This window comes from Puntigrus tetrazona, chromosome 3 (assembly GCF_018831695.1).
Source record: "Puntigrus tetrazona isolate hp1 chromosome 3, ASM1883169v1, whole genome shotgun sequence".
Lineage (NCBI taxonomy): Eukaryota > Metazoa > Chordata > Actinopteri > Cypriniformes > Cyprinidae > Puntigrus > Puntigrus tetrazona.
The window spans coordinates 25,123,470-25,139,599 of NC_056701.1; the positions used below are offsets into that span (position 1 = coordinate 25,123,470).

The 16,130-nt window shown below is 37.2% G+C and overlaps 1 protein-coding gene across 1 annotated transcript in view; it reads left to right on the forward strand.

Annotated features, from left to right (window-relative positions):
- The window catches only part of grin2ca (glutamate receptor, ionotropic, N-methyl D-aspartate 2Ca), a 56,681-nt gene that overhangs the window by 17,289 nt on the left and 23,262 nt on the right, over positions 1 to 16,130 (forward strand). Inside the window, exons 2-3 of the mRNA XM_043235810.1 lie at positions 551 to 992; positions 11,506 to 12,104. Coding sequence (XP_043091745.1) covers positions 567 to 992; positions 11,506 to 12,104 — 1,025 coding nt within the window. The 5' untranslated portion in view covers positions 551 to 566. The remainder of the gene's footprint in view (positions 1 to 550; positions 993 to 11,505; positions 12,105 to 16,130) is intronic.

Consider the following 16,130-nt stretch of genomic DNA (forward strand, 5'->3'; position numbering starts at 1 on the left):
AAAGTGGCCAAATATAATTGCATAAAGTATATAAACAACAAAATTAAAACTATATTAAATTCTATAAATATAAAAAGCATACAGAAGCATTTTTTTTGCCGTCTACAATTTAGAATGCCTAGAATTTAGAGTTTTAATAGACTTACAAATCAACATGCTTATTGCGAACTTGAATATAGATCACACAATCACTACAGCTTACCATATTATCTTGGACAGTGCCCTACCGCACAGTCCAGACCCCTGATTCGTTAAACTTTCTTGCTCTCTGTGTTTCTCTCCACTGACTATTTTGTAGTAACGAATGTGCGGTACAAGTATCGGAGTACAAGTATACATTTTAATTAGGAAATAGCGAAGTATAAGTAAAAGCATACTTAAGCACGTGACAAAGAATTATAACTTTGTTACAGTACACCACTGGTTTATTCGGATTCGTGTAAGTCTAGATAAAGTTTCCTGGTTTAACTATTGCTTTGATTTTTTCCAGCCACCCTTGAACTCCACCATCCCCTGTGATTGACACCCGCTTGTGTTTTCTTCCACCCAGGCAGTAGGCGACTGAGATGGGCGTTCATCTAGGCTGTCTCAGCGACACACTGTGGCTGCCGTTGCTGCTGCTGCTGTCTGTCCTCTGCGCCCCCCGCTGCCAGTGTCGCCCGTTCGGGATGGTTGAGCCCACCGTGAACGTGGCGGTGGTGTTCAGCGGCTCCGCCTACCAGATGGAGATCAAGGGGCGCCTGAGCCGGGAGAACTTCCTGGACCTGCCGCTGGAGGTGAACCCCATCACTGTGCTGGTGAACAACACCAACCCGCGCACCCTACTGACGCGCATCTGCGACACGCTGGCTGCTAACAGGGTGCACGGGGTGGTCTTTGAAGATAACATTGGGTCCGAGGCCGTGGCGCAGATCCTAGACTTCATCTCAACGCAGACGGCTGTGCCTATAGTGGGCATCAGCGGGGGATCAGCCGTCGTCCTGCCTCACAAGGTCAGAGTCCAGCACCGTGCTAGTTTTTGAAGTCGCTTGACCTGGATAGTTCAACTCTGATTTCTGGGTGTTCATGCCGAGATAAGTCTCCCTCTGAGTTCTTTCACGGCTCGCATCAAAGATTCGTAAGGCATAATGTATGCTCAGCAGCACAAATAAACCCTGACAGGGTCATCCAGACCCTGATGTGAAATACAGAGTTCCTGAATAACCCTGAAGGGGGGTATTTTCGGCTGACTCTACGTTATCTGGCTAATTGCATGGTTACCTACCAAGTAAATAAATAAATGCCCATAAAATATTGATTTGAGATGAAATTATATCGTTTGAGAAGAAATAGAGTACTACAAGAAACATGAAACTAGCAAGAGGGAAAAAGCAGTCGGGCATACAGTTTAATGATAAGTATACAAAATATTCAAACTTAGAATGTAGAGACTGACCAATCAAAATCAAGTATTCATATCAGTGTTCGTCATGGAATCATAAGTTCTTTCAAAAAGAGGATTCATTCTTTTACATTTATTACTTGTTGCATTCCTACAGCTCAAAACAGAAGAGCATAGTATTAGCAACAACGTCATGAGTTCTATTCCCATGGAATGCAACTTCTAAAATGCATTTTCTGAAACTGTGTTTGTATCATCAATATACTGTAAGTAGCATTCCTATAGCTATATCCACAGCATGACTTAAGGTTGCGAGTTCAGTTCCCAATAAACGCTTGCTCTTATACAACTGACATCATGATTACAATGTACAGTAAATTGCAAAAAAAATTCAGAAACCGCATACATGTACTTTTCTTTTTTTGTTTCATCAACATGAGTAGCCTTCCTGCGACTCGAAGCGAATTGCATGGTTCTAACAATGGCAAGGTCATGCCTCAGATTGCCATGGAAAGCATCCACTTTTAAAATGAACACCTTATGTAACTAAAAACAATTTGCAAAATGCACAAATGTACTTTTGGGTCTGATATGGCTGCATGTTTGTGTCATCTATGGGTAGTATTTCTGTCGGTCAAACCGAAGTGCGAGCTGCTCATAATAACAAGGTCATGGGTTTGATTGTGTAAGTTATGTAATGGGTACTGCTCTGAACACTAGTGGATTTTATTCTGTTATTGAAACATTGTTGCACACCTGATAAAAACACTTTCATGCCAGTCAAACAAACCCGTCTCTTAGTGTCGAACAGATTTGGATCCATTCCACACCAAAAGCTCTAGTGTGAAAGCGGTATTAATTGGAGAAGCTGGTTGATTTAATTGACCATTGTGAATTTTCCTACTCCATAAAAGGCTTTTAAGTGGATCTTTTATAATATAATACTCATATGACTAGGCAGTATGAGTCCCTGATGAAAAGTAATGAAAAAGTCAAATTAGGCACAAGCAGCAGTCTCTCAATGCTGAAATATCTTGGGATACAGCTTTGAGTCCGGTGTTCATTTCCAGAAACCCTTGTATTTCAGGACAGCATTGGGGAAATAGTGGCTAATTAGAGAATCATAATTCATCATGTTATCATTATTTACAAGGTCTATTGATTTTTCCAGTCTGAATATAGTTCGCCATCGGGCTGGTTCTCCAAAGTTTTGTTGTGCAGTAAACATCATTAATGTTAATTTGCTTTATCTTTTGTGCAAGATGCTTAGCGGTTGATTAATATGAAATTGACAATACCATAATGACAGACAATTTTTTGCCATTTCTTTTTCTTTCGGCATGAACCTTACAAATTTTAGACTAGACAGATTGATAATGTTGATTTTTAGTCCGTTTTTGCAATTTTTTTTTACATGTTCAGTGAGTGTCATGGTTTGTAGGCAGACCATAATAGAAAATTGCTGTCCACGTGTACTAAGAAAGCTTCACTGCATTGTAACCTTAATATAATTGTCTAGCAGAAAGCCTAAAATAGGTGTTATTTGCAAAAGAGCCTGGAAATGGATGGAGAAGTACTGTATTGTACAGTTTTTACGTCACTGTGTTGTTCAGCCACTGAAGCGAAACGGAGATCAGCTGACCTTTGCTTCAATTCCAAATGGAGCTGCGAGGGACAATAGATGATCCCTGACTGTTTTATTGCTTCTATGCAAATCACCGTGAACAATGACATACAGCCCATTTCCAAAAATAAATATAGAAATATAATGTTTATGTAGGCCACAATATGAAGCCATAAAATGGACTGCTGCCGTCTAGAGAGCTGAAACGGTTGCTTTGTGATCCTGTAGCAGTATTTCAACATCTGACTGTATTTATATTCACTCGCCGCACTAGAGCAGAATACTCCTTTTTCTAATGCTAAATCCATATATCTGCATGGCTATGAAAATCTTTATTGCTGAGAGGCTAGTGGGAATATTGCAGGTTCAACTTTTAATAAACCGGACTGTTTTACATGTTACATATGTTCTTTATGAGAGATAGATAGATAGATAGATAGATAGATAGATAGATAGATAGATAGATAGATAGATAGACAGATAGATAGATAGATAGATAGATAGATAGATAGATAGATAGATAGATAGATAGATAGATAGATAGATAGATAGATAGATAGATAGATAGATAGATAGATAGATAGATAGATAGATAGATAGATAGATAGATAGATAGATAGATAGATAGATAGATAGACAGATAGATAGATAGATAGATAGATAGATAGACAGATAGATAGACAGATAGATAGATAGATAGATAGATAGATAGATAGATAGATAGGCTATTCAAGATGCAGATGCGTTTGTTTCTTAATCAGAACAGATTTGGAGAAATTTAGCATCATGTCACTTGCTCACAATGGATCTTCTGCAGTGAATGGGTGCCGTCAGAATGAGACTGTTCAGACTGTTATTTCATGGCTCTTTTAGTTAGTTCTCGGCTGTCACTGGCAGGCTGGCACAGCTGTACCCAGTGGACTGTTGACAGGCATCTCAGGTTCTGACTGATGAATGCCACGTAACGCCAGATGGCCACCCTGCTGCCCACCTTTCCTGCGTATACAGTAACACCAGAGAAACTCCATCAGTTTGCCTCGGGGCCGATCAGTGGCCTAAACTGTCTCAGTCTGAGAACTACACCCGGTAAAAAGTAAAAAGAATGGCGTCCTATGACTGCATTTTAGCACAGTATATACACACATATTATGCAGTCAAAAACTTTTATTTAGTTTGACAGCACTAAAATAAATACAAACTAAAGGTTGGTTCTTCTTGGTTGTTGTTTAAGCATCAAGTTATGTTAGATGAAACATCAAGTTACATTTAGCATACATTTTTATTCTCAAATAATATGATTTTAATCTCATTATAGCACAACTTTAATCATGCCATTTTTTCATGACTTTATTTGAAATTTTAGGAGTTTTTTTTACTTTGTCCTCTGAATATTTCTGTTATTCTCAAAGTGTTTTTTTTTTTGTTTTATTTGGCTTTATTTGTCTTCTGGCGTTAAAATAGTACTGTAAGGGTTTACTAAAGATACGCAGTAACGAATTAGCGCTGATCTTATCGAATATGCATTTTTAGGAGTTTCAGAAAAGTTATGGTAGGAGAAAATTAAAATGAATCACACAGTGTGTTTTCTAACACTTGTTCTCATCAAATTACTGCCATTTGCTCCATTATTTAATGACCAAAAAAGCATTTTGCGCTCAAAATGACTGCAATTATTGTTACTAGAGGAGAACAGAGAGCACATGGTAGAATGGAGAGGATTTTTTCCATATGTATTAATTTATTTTGAATATATACGGCCTCTAAATCAATTCAACATAGCATACTGTTGCGTTTTTATTTCTTTACTTTTTATTTGTGACTATGCTAATTTGCTCTATGCTTGGTATATTGTATTGGACAATATGTAAATTAGATGTTGTGCCAGTGCTATTTAATTTGTGCATTGTTAGTAAATTACCTGCAGAAATTTCCCCTCTCTATATATATATACAACACTGAAAATAGTTGTAATTTGATGTTTCATGACCATTTTCCAATAGACTTTGTGTGTGTGTCTGTACCTTTAAGACGTCTGTACATAGAGTAGATGATTTCTATCACGATTGGCTAGCATCTTCTTCAAAGTCACTGCTGAAGATGAATCGATCCAGAAATGCATAAATATTTTTTACAGAAGTTTGGGCCATATTTAGTAGTATGTAATGAATAAGCGACTTATTGTCCACTAAGACAAAGTTCCAAAACAAAATAATCACATTTAAAACCATAAAACTCAGGATCTAATCAAACAAAAGCAACGGCTAGACCGAAAGCACTCAAAGCTGCAGGACAAGGTCACGATGACTTTAAGACACGTTTCCTTTAATCAGTGGCTGATTAACAGAAATGAGCTGGCGTATGTAACCATAGTAATCTAAAATACTGCTGTGATAGTGTGGCCAGCTTAAGCACAGATAAATGCAAATGTACCACTTTCCCTGGGGCTTTAAAAAAAAGACTCTGGCATTGATTAACTGATAGGCATCGTTCCAGGCAAGTCAGACGAGTTCTTTCACCTTCATCCATTTCCTGTTTATTAGACGTCACCTCCAGGAATAAGGCATGGAAGGATATCCATCTGGAAACCAACTTTGCTCTGAGAGTTTTATGCAACACTTCACACCAAATACATGATAACTAAAAAGATATACGACAAAGATACAGTTCTATAAATCGTTCTCAATGTATAAAAATTAAATCATCATCAGAGTCCACACCACAACTATAACCATAAAGGCACAGAGAAAATATGTTGGTTTTTTTCAGCTGGTGAATGATACAAACATTGACAGCCAATCAGAATCCATCCTGCTATAACGAGCTCAAGAACTTAAAGCTACAGACGCATATGCACTTAAAATATACCGACAATGTATCCTCATCTCTACAGTTAACGTTGTCTTTATAGTTAGTTTTCTTGCTGTGAATGGGGCTGGAAGACTTAGTTCACCCCAAAATGAAAATTCTGTCATTAATCACTCACTCTCATGTCGTTCCAAACCCGTAAAATGTACTTCATCTTCAGAGCACAAGAAAATATGTTTTTGATCAAATCTGAGAACTATCTGACCCTTCATAGACAGCAACACAACTGAAATGATCCAGGTCCAGAAACAGTAAATACATCTGTAAAACAGTCCATATGACTCTATATGACGCTATGAGAAATCTTATCAAAGAAAACAGATAAAAACGCCAACCATTCTTCTCCCCTAAATTACATCTCCTGCAACAATGTAAACAAATGTAAACAAGGGGGATTACGTCGAATATGTTTTTTAAGTAAGCTACTTTAAGTAGCTACTCTTCAAAATGGTTCAGATTTCATTAAAAACCTCTTCATTAGCCGTAGGGGGTCTTAGGGGCTTGGAACGACATGAGAGTGAGGACTTAACAACAGAATTTTAGTTTTTTTAGTGAACTAACCCTTTAAAGGTCACAAATGGTAGTTTTCGCAGCGATGCCAGTTCTTTCTTCCTTAGTGTGAAGAACATTTTTCACCGTAAGAATCTTTTGCAACAAGGAGTTTCAACGCCAATATAGACCTTTCTTTTTCAGAGTGCGCGTGACCGTTGCCGCATGTAACTTTACTCTGCATCTTTCTCACTGAGCCAAGCGTGGTCATACGGCTATTTCGGTCATCTGTCAGCTTGAAAAAACAAAAGCAAAAAACCTTAGACATTCACGGCCAGGCCTTCGATTCCACACAACAACCCGAATCCAATTTAGTCAACGAAAATTCATTTATTTGGGCTGTGTTGTTCTTGCGAGCCGCGTACAGAATCTAATCTAGCGCGCAGCGAGCGTTCGTACGTCAAGCGCACGATGAGAATGAAATCATTGTGCGTTTCCTCTCAGCAGTCAATCATGGATCAATGTGGCGCTCGTGCTGCTTTCAGACGCCGGGAGATCCGGCAGACGCCGCTAACTGTTTTCAGGCATAGGGAAATAGAACGGCAAATGAACACCTCCTTTGCCAATACACCTTTATGATTTCTTCATAAGTTGTACTGGTTCACTGGGTTTCACTGATATTTGCTTTGCCTAGAAGCTCCTCGGAGACGAGAGATTTGCTTTATCTGTCCGTGCGCAGAGCCACAGGTCTTTGTGAGCTGAACGCAGTGGACTCTCTATCTATCACACACATGGAGAGACACACAGACAGAAGTTTCCTTTGGAGATAAAACGTAGGCTACGTAAGCGGCTAAGCTATTATATATCTCATTCCACTGGGCCGGGACACCTACAGTTGAGTAATGAGCAGAGATATCAAGAGCAAACTGAACAGGTTTGTGTCAAAACATTAACTGCATACGGACGCTTCTTGCCTTGTGGATTTTTAGGAATTAAAACAGTATAATTTGTCTACTAGCGGATACTGTCATAAGTAGCACGGGTATATTTGTAGGAACAGCCAGCGATACACTGAATAGGTCAAAGTCATTAAGATATTAAGATCATGAAGATTCACTTTCTTTTACGGTTACACCTAATAGATGCTTATTAGCATGTACATTACTAAAATATTAGCCATTAATTAGTGCTAATTAAGCACATATTAATGCTTCATTCTACATGGCCTTATTTTGCACCTATAATCTTACCCGATACTTAAAAACTAATAACTATTAATAAGCAGAATTGAGGGAAAAGTCGTAGCTAATAGTCAACAAGTGTTACTATTCTAAAGTGTTACTGATATTATGTCCTACCATAAATACATCAAAACATAATTTTTGATTAGCATTATGCACGAACAAGAACTTCATTTGGACAACAATTAAGATGATTTTCTCAATATTTTCGTATTTTTGAAATAATGTAATAATAGACTAATAAATAATATAATAATTAAATATTAATAATATTTAATAATGAAATACATTTGACAAAACTGATTGATTTGATTAATTTATTTCAATATTTTTTTCAGAAATGTTGTATTTCGTTGTGTGTTTTTTATTTTTCTCAGTTTTCCTCACATACGTATCCAGCTTTTCACCTCTCTTTACTAACATAGCTCTCACCTCGCTAATTACAGGAATCTTATTAGTAAATGTTTCTTTATTTTTTATGGATTTTCATAGTTTCACATTGAATGTCTAGGTCTAGGACAAGAGTAAAAAAATTGGCACAGGTTAATAGAAAAATAAAGGCACAGGATTTTTTAAAAAACTTTTTCTACTGTATAGCAATGTTTAAAACAATGGGAATTTCTGTACATTTTGCTGAATGTCATCAGTTTCTGAAGGAATATGAGTGCCGTGGCTCTAGGATGTTGTGGGTGCCTGCCAGGGCATTGCTGTATAGTTGCTAAAATGGCTGTAGCACATCATTATGTGTTTTATGTGGCTGATCCATGTCTCCTTAGTATTCCGGTCTGTAGAGACGGCTTAGGTACCTCCTTCGGTGCAAGCCTATTTTTTTGCCCCTTTTGTAATCCAACAGATGGAAATAGTAAGTCCAAAGTCTTAGAAACACAACAGCGTATCTCGTCTCAACAGTTCATGTGATGTCTGTGCCGCAGAATGACAAGTTACATCCACGGCATGTAGAATTAGCATTCGTCCCGTAGAGACCGATAATGAACAGTTAAAGGACATGCACAAACTATATCAACACGTTAATATGGCGCCGGATCTGTTGGTGAACTGATCAGTGTATCCCTGTGATCTTTGATGGCGCTAATCCTTTCCAAAGCTTTGCATTTAAATACGCCTTGCGATGTCAGAACAAAAAGGGGGCGGGGACGGTATTTTCAATAAAAACGCATGCTCACGCTCATACGCAATTATGAGAGCAGAGAGACAGAAGGATTACTTTTAAGATGACATAAACTTGACATAATCTCCACTATTATCATTATGCAATGCAGTCTGATCTCGTTTCGTATAAGGTAAATTGTCTTTTGGGGAAGAGAAAATAGGCATTTATGTTTTTTACGAAAAATGATACACAGTCATAATATTTACATAAACATTATGCATTTAAAATGGCACTTTTCTATTTGAATATATTATAAAATAATGCACTCTCATCAAACCAAAAAAAAAAATTCAGCATCATGACTTCAGAGTCACATGATCCTTAAGAAATCACTCTAATATGTTGATTTGCATTTATGAAGATTTTGAAAAACGTTGTGCTGTGCTCTTTACATCGTCAGCTTTGGTAAATTACATTAGCAATATACACTGTAGAAAATACTACTAATAATAATAAATGTTATTTTTTTTTATAGCGCTGGTTGGTCTTTAAAAGCAGAATCTCAATCTCAAAAACATGCAGAAACAATGCATTAATAGACAGGAATACTACATAAAAACTATACAAATTGCAACAGGTAGAAAGAAATGAACAGATTATAAAATAATGAGGCTATTAAGGTTATTTGAATACATTTTACAAGGGAATGCTGTTTAATTTTTTTCCTGTTTTCAGATTGTTTTTTATTTTAATTTTACAATACATTAAACTTTATAAAACTTTATGAAACAACAACACTCAAATAACACTCATATAGTATAACATCAAATGTCGTGGTATAATACCTACAACAATCAGGCAACTGGATACAAACAAGATGCAAATAATTAATTGTGGAAGTTGCATATTAAATACAACTTGTATAAAAATCTGTCATAATCAGTAACATGAAACAATCTACTGACAGCGTTGGATGTGTGGCCCGCTGCAGTCATTCTGTCAGGTTTCTCCTTATCTTCTTAACAAGATGCTGTTGATAAGAAGCTTAATTAAGGTGCCTCTTCGGTCTTCAGAACAGTATCCAAGGTGAACACTTCAAAACCGAAGGACGCAGTGCTTTAACACAGATTCTTATATCATAAATGATGAGGCTGGGACCTCAATATTTTGTAACGGGACCAGCTTATAAATACCTAACCCATTATATCGCTCTAACCGTTTGCCGTGTCACACCTTGTACTTTTTTAAATGCAATGGCCGTTCAATGACACGAGCATTCAAGCATTGTGATTTTTAGAGCAGTTAAAGGGGTCAGCGAACAGGTGGAATAAACGGGAACGTCTCCCGTTCCCAGCCTAATGAACAGGCTTACCCTACTTTCCCAACGCTTTCGTCTGAAGGACATCGCTGTGAAACGCTCAAAGCGCTTCAATGCGAAATCCTCTTCTGCTAGCAGTTGGCCTTCATCTATTAGATAAAAAAACTCGTTTAGGTTTAGATTCGGTCTTTCTAAAATGATAAATGCTGTTTATACGGTCTGCTGTTTATCTGAGACGTTTGCAATCCTTTAGAGGCAAGGCAGTCAGATGTTGACTGTAGACGTTTCTTAGATGATAGAAGTGAACGTGATCTTTGGACTGTAATATTTAATTGCCTTTGTGTCCCACAAAAGCTCATGATTGTCTGTGGGAAATCATGGGAACTATACATTTTGGGCTAGGGGGAACTGGTGTTATGTTTTAAAATGATAAAATTGTCCTGTGTGGACGATTAAATACGCCTCAAAACGCATTTCACCTGAATACTATTGAAGAATGTGATTATAGGCTATAGGCAATGACTTTTTAATTGCTGTATAAAGATTTTATTGTAACCTCATTTGCAGGGTGTGCTTTATTTGTGCCTCATTAAACACAATTAAAGAACATTTATAAAACAAATAGTTATGGCTCTGTAATTCAGTTGGATGACCTGTATTCGGTGTTGTTTTAAATAGACGTTATATTTAGACGATTATTATTATAAAACCATAGTTAAAATAATATTAATATTTAGCAGCTAGCATGCTTTCGTAATATGTAATAGTTGTTATATTTAAATATTTAATTTAATTTAATAATAAAAATTAATATTTGATTTGTATAATTGTAATATACAAGTAAAAATTATATTTCAGTGTTTAATTTGTTTATATTAATAGCATTAATAACAATAATAATAGCAACACAAATAATAATTGCTACTATTCATATTAGTAGTTATAGGAGTGTATATGAATATATATATATTTTTGCATATAATCACCTAATATATTACTATATTATAACATACAATAATAAATATTATATTACTAAAATGTTATTTTGAACAGTCTATATGTAAAACACTTATGTCCGAATATTTTTTAGATTATATATTAATGCATCATATTATGCTGTTTATTCAGTTTGATGATTATTATTTATATATTATTATATATTATTTGTATTAGTATAAAATTATATTCAATATAACATTAATATTTAGTTGCTAATATATGGAGTTACTTTACTTAATGTAAATTTATAAGATTAATAATAAAATAATTATTAAACATTATAATAGTATAAAATGTTATGTTTTATTTTTTTTCATGAATTAGATGTATAATAATAATAAAACAATACTCTACATTAAACAGATACAGGCAGCTTTATAGCACAAAAAGCAATATACTATAACGCGACAATAATTAAACTGTACTAAAATGAATGTTTTGGGCTCTAACAGCCAGACTTTGCTGTCTTTCTCTCAGGGCGACGGCTCTACCTTCCTTCAGCTGGGCTCCTCCATCGAGCAGCAGATCAATGGGATGTTCAAGATGATGGAGGAGTACAACTGGGACAGTTTTGTGGTGGTGACCAGCATGTACCCGGGCTACGACTCTTATGTGGACTACATCCGCTCCTTCATCGACACGTCTTACTTCCTCTGGGAGCTGCAGGACATCTTGACGTTTGACATGTCGGCCGACGGCATGAACGACCTCCGAGCGCGCCGCTTACTCCAGCAGATCGACGCTCAGGTGCTGCTGGTGTACTGCTCGCACGACGAGGCCCAGTACCTCTTCAGCATGGCCAGGGAAGTGGGTTTGGTGGGTCCGGGGTATATCTGGTTCATTCCCAGCCTTGCAGTGGGAAACCCCAATATGCCTCCTCCAGACAGCTTCCCCATCGGACTGATCAGCATCATCACCGATCGCTGGAAGATGAGCTTGAGAAACAGGGTCAGGGATGGGGTGGCCATCGTGGTGAAGGGAGTGGAGAGCTTCCGCAAGCAGAGAGGCTTTGTTCCCGACGGACACATGGACTGTCAGAGTCCGGAGCGGCCGTCCACCAATGACACTCTCTACAGGTGCGTGCTCGCGCTTCTTCTTTTGGGGCCACTAGCGGTGGAGATATCACCCAAAATGTACTGCATGACTGTGAAATGTAAAAGAAGATATTCTGAAGAACCTTGGTAACCAGGTTTCAGTCCATTTTTTTGCCCATATATTGTCTGATTAGGTTACCAACCTTAATTAAAATATCTTCTTTTATGTGCTGCAGAAGAAATGCGTACAGGTTTGGAACAACATGAGGGAGACTAAATTATTACAACATGTATATATTATATGATCTATCCCTTGAACCCTATCCCTTGAGGTTTATACACTCAAAAACTACTATATTAAAATTCTGGCTGATAATGGTAGTTATTTTCATGTTAAGTATGATAACTTATAGATGGCCGATATAAAAATCCCTTTTTTCAGACTAAAGAAAAAATAATGTCTAATATTAATAATAATTAGATTATAATATCATTATATTAAGTGTTTTTGAAGATACTTATGTGATCTTTTGAAGATGGCTGAAGTAATATGAATATAAAAGATATATTGTGCATCTATATTAAAAATAAAATATCAGAAACTGGTAACACAAATTGAGTAATAATACTTAAAACCCATCAGAAATTAAATTTCAATGGACAATTTGGGATACACTAATCCTAATACCGATTACTATATAGTTGGGACACTAAGTAAATTTGGACACAGCCATGGTATGAGAGAGATTTTGGACAACAGATGGAGGATATTAGGGAAACCCACATGTACAAATATGCTATGTTATGAAATATATGCTAAGGTTACAAAAAACTCCCCAAAGCCTTTGGATCTGCACAAGGAAGGATCTCACCGAAGCACAATACAGGTGAAGGGATATAAAGTGACGGGAAAGTTTGAACTTCTGCCAGCAGTTTTCTGCAGCAGGGCCAAAAACCATGGTGCTCACTTTGCTGCACATTGCCCAGTCTGTGCCATCCGGATTTAGATACAGGGATCAGAGCGAAGATATAACGTGTGATGTGCCCTTTCTTGCCAGGGCTGCCCAAAAGAGCAATCTGGTGCCATCTGTGCCAGGGAACACAACAAATCCTATTTCGTCAGAAAATGTTTTAATCATCCAAAGGGGGCCAGAGTTTGAGCGGCCGAGGCAGAGAGAGGTGCTCTGCGTTTGGTGCAGCCCAAGGTCACTGGGTTATAAATCCTGCGGGAGATCTGTAAAAGTGTGCGCGCGGTGCTGTAAAACACGTCCTCATCAAAGTATGTCATTCCCAACTTGCATACTGTAATTTTTGCTTGTGAAACACATGAAAAGAGTTTTTTATAGACTCTTTATACAACTTTTTTCACAAACATTTATAAATCCTACTTGTTTGAAATATTTTCCAGTTAAAATGTTCAATTGAAACAATACGTGTGGTACTTATATATATAAAACTAATCGTGAAGTCACGTTTTGTAGTGACAAAAACAACTAATACTGCATGAATGTAGTACTTTAGGTTCCAAAATTAATTTTTTTATGGGTAAAATTGAAAAGTAACTTCACATTTTCTTGTGGAGAAAGCAATCTCATAATGCCATTATTGCAAAGGTTGTGGATGAAAGAACTTTTGATTATAAACACAGATCTATTCAATACTGAGAACTAAAAATAATCCAGTCCCTGCTGAAAAAAAGTAGCCTACAGTAAATTGGTTTGCTGGTGTTAGCTGGTCTTCCTGTCTGCTCAGGTTGATCTGTTGGCAGGTTTTAGGAAGGTTTTGGACACTTTTCAACAGGTCAGGCTGGGAGATGAATTGGCCCTTCAGGTTTACCCCAGCTTAGCTTGGCTAGGCTGAAAGAGCTGTCTTTGTAGGCAGTGAGGCAACTCTCTTGGCACATTAGCTTTGCAACATCCTAACTCCAAATGCTATTAAATCAATTGAGAGTTCACAAAAACCCACCCTCCTTGGTTACTGTTGCGATCTCTGACAAGCCATGATTGCTCTCAAGCCACACACCATGTTCTCATGCAATGAAAAATACATCGCAGCTCAAAGACGAAACTGGCAACACCCCGATAGGCGAGACAGAGCAGGTTACTTTTAGTATGAAATAGGTTCTCAGCTTTAAAATGTTGTCATTTTTTAGGAAACACAAACAATAAAAACCAATAAAAATGTAGTACGAAATAAACATGAATGATCATCAGAATATTATTTCACATAGAAAGACGCCAATGCACACCATTTTAATTGACCTTTCGCAGGGAGCTTAATTGACAGGCGATCCCACCAATCATAGCGTAGAATCATTTTGTACAACAAACAAATCAGACAGAAAAGTAGATTAACTCTGGTAGACTTAAAAATGGTATGTATTGGCGTCTTTCCACGGTTAAAACAAAATACCTTCTGATGTTCATGATGTTCAAAAGGGCATGGCTTGTTAGACATAGCAACAGTAACTAAGGGGGGTGAGTTTTTGCGAATTTATATGTGAGGCTACATAACTTACAGTCAAACTCTACCCTCTTGACCAAGTAGTTAAACCAGTCTAAGCTGGTTGGCTTGTTTTATGTGGTCCATCCTGTTCATAGGTGGTTAAGCAGGCTGTATTCACAGGGGTTTTGGCGTCTTCAGATGGTCAGGCTGGTCTTAGTGGTCTAACCATTTAAAACCAGCAGAATACCTTGGCCAGCTAAACTAAAAACCAATTAAAACCAGCCAACCAGGTTGATTTTAGCAGTTTTTTTGTTTGTTTAGTATTCAGCATACTTTCTTGGAAAGCGAGGCAGCTCCCCAAGTTCTGCAACAGAGCTGAACACATTAACATTCCCCTAGTAGCATGACTTTTTGACAATATAATCTTGCTTTTGAGGGGATTTATTTTCTCGTTACTCGTTCAGTTTTGAGGCATAAAGATAAAATGCCACTGAAACGATCTCAATCCAGAAGAGTCACACTCGTTATTGATGGGCCGTTTTTAATTAAGTCTGATTTTAATGCTCTTGCGATTAAGTCATTTTACCTGTTAATGAGATTACAGCAGATTATCAGATTATGCTGGCTTTTCACACAGATGACACTCAAGCGTGCCCATAATACTCAGGGGGCTTTCATCACCTCCGCTGGGACGCTGTATATGTGTGTGTGAGGTGTATAGATGAAACGAGGCTGTCCAATATCCCACCCACAGCGAGACCAAATTATGCTGCATGATGAATCATGTGGCTGCAATTATCTGATTTATTAATGCTTTGAGCATAAGAGCAAATGTTTTCAATAACATGCAGCATGATGCAATCTTCAGTATCAAAAGTGTATCAGACTTTCAAAGTGCAAATTGAGTTTGTTCTGATGATGCATTCCACTTGATCTGAGGCGCTGGTAAACTTGAGCCGATCAATTACAATAATAATGCCAGTGCCTATGTTTAAAAATGTTTTTTGGCTTGCATTATGAAGAGAAATTGCACTTTTGATGTCTCTAATGGAGAGAATTCAGAAGATGTTCCACTCACAGTTTATGACCAAATATAAAAGACAAAAGGTTCAAAGCTAAAATCGTCAATCCAAATTCCACCGGGTCAGAGGGAGCATAATACAAAGCACAACATCTGTCTGAAGAGCAAACCGGTGTTTGCTTATTGGCCCAAATCAAAAGAAACAATCAAGTTATAAGGATTTTTCAAACTTTACAGTTGCGGCGGTTTCGGCTGACACAGGTAATCAGACTTCACCCTTTAAAAAGTTATTACCAAGTAACACTTTATTTTCGATAGTCAGTAAGTTATTTTGCAACTACATTTCAACTAGCAGTCATTAGACAATTTGTAGACTGTTAGTTTAATATCTTCTAACATTTTATAAACTTATTCTACTAAACCTAAACCTACCCTAACAGTCCACTCTGAGAGTTAGTAGACATGCAGTTGAAAATGAATGAGAATTAGTTGACATGTAGTTACAAAGTTACTTAGTAGAATGTGGTAAGTAGTTTATGCAACCGGCCCATGACTGGTTTAAGTGCATTACTATGTGGTTGCTAGGATGTTCCTAAGGTTTC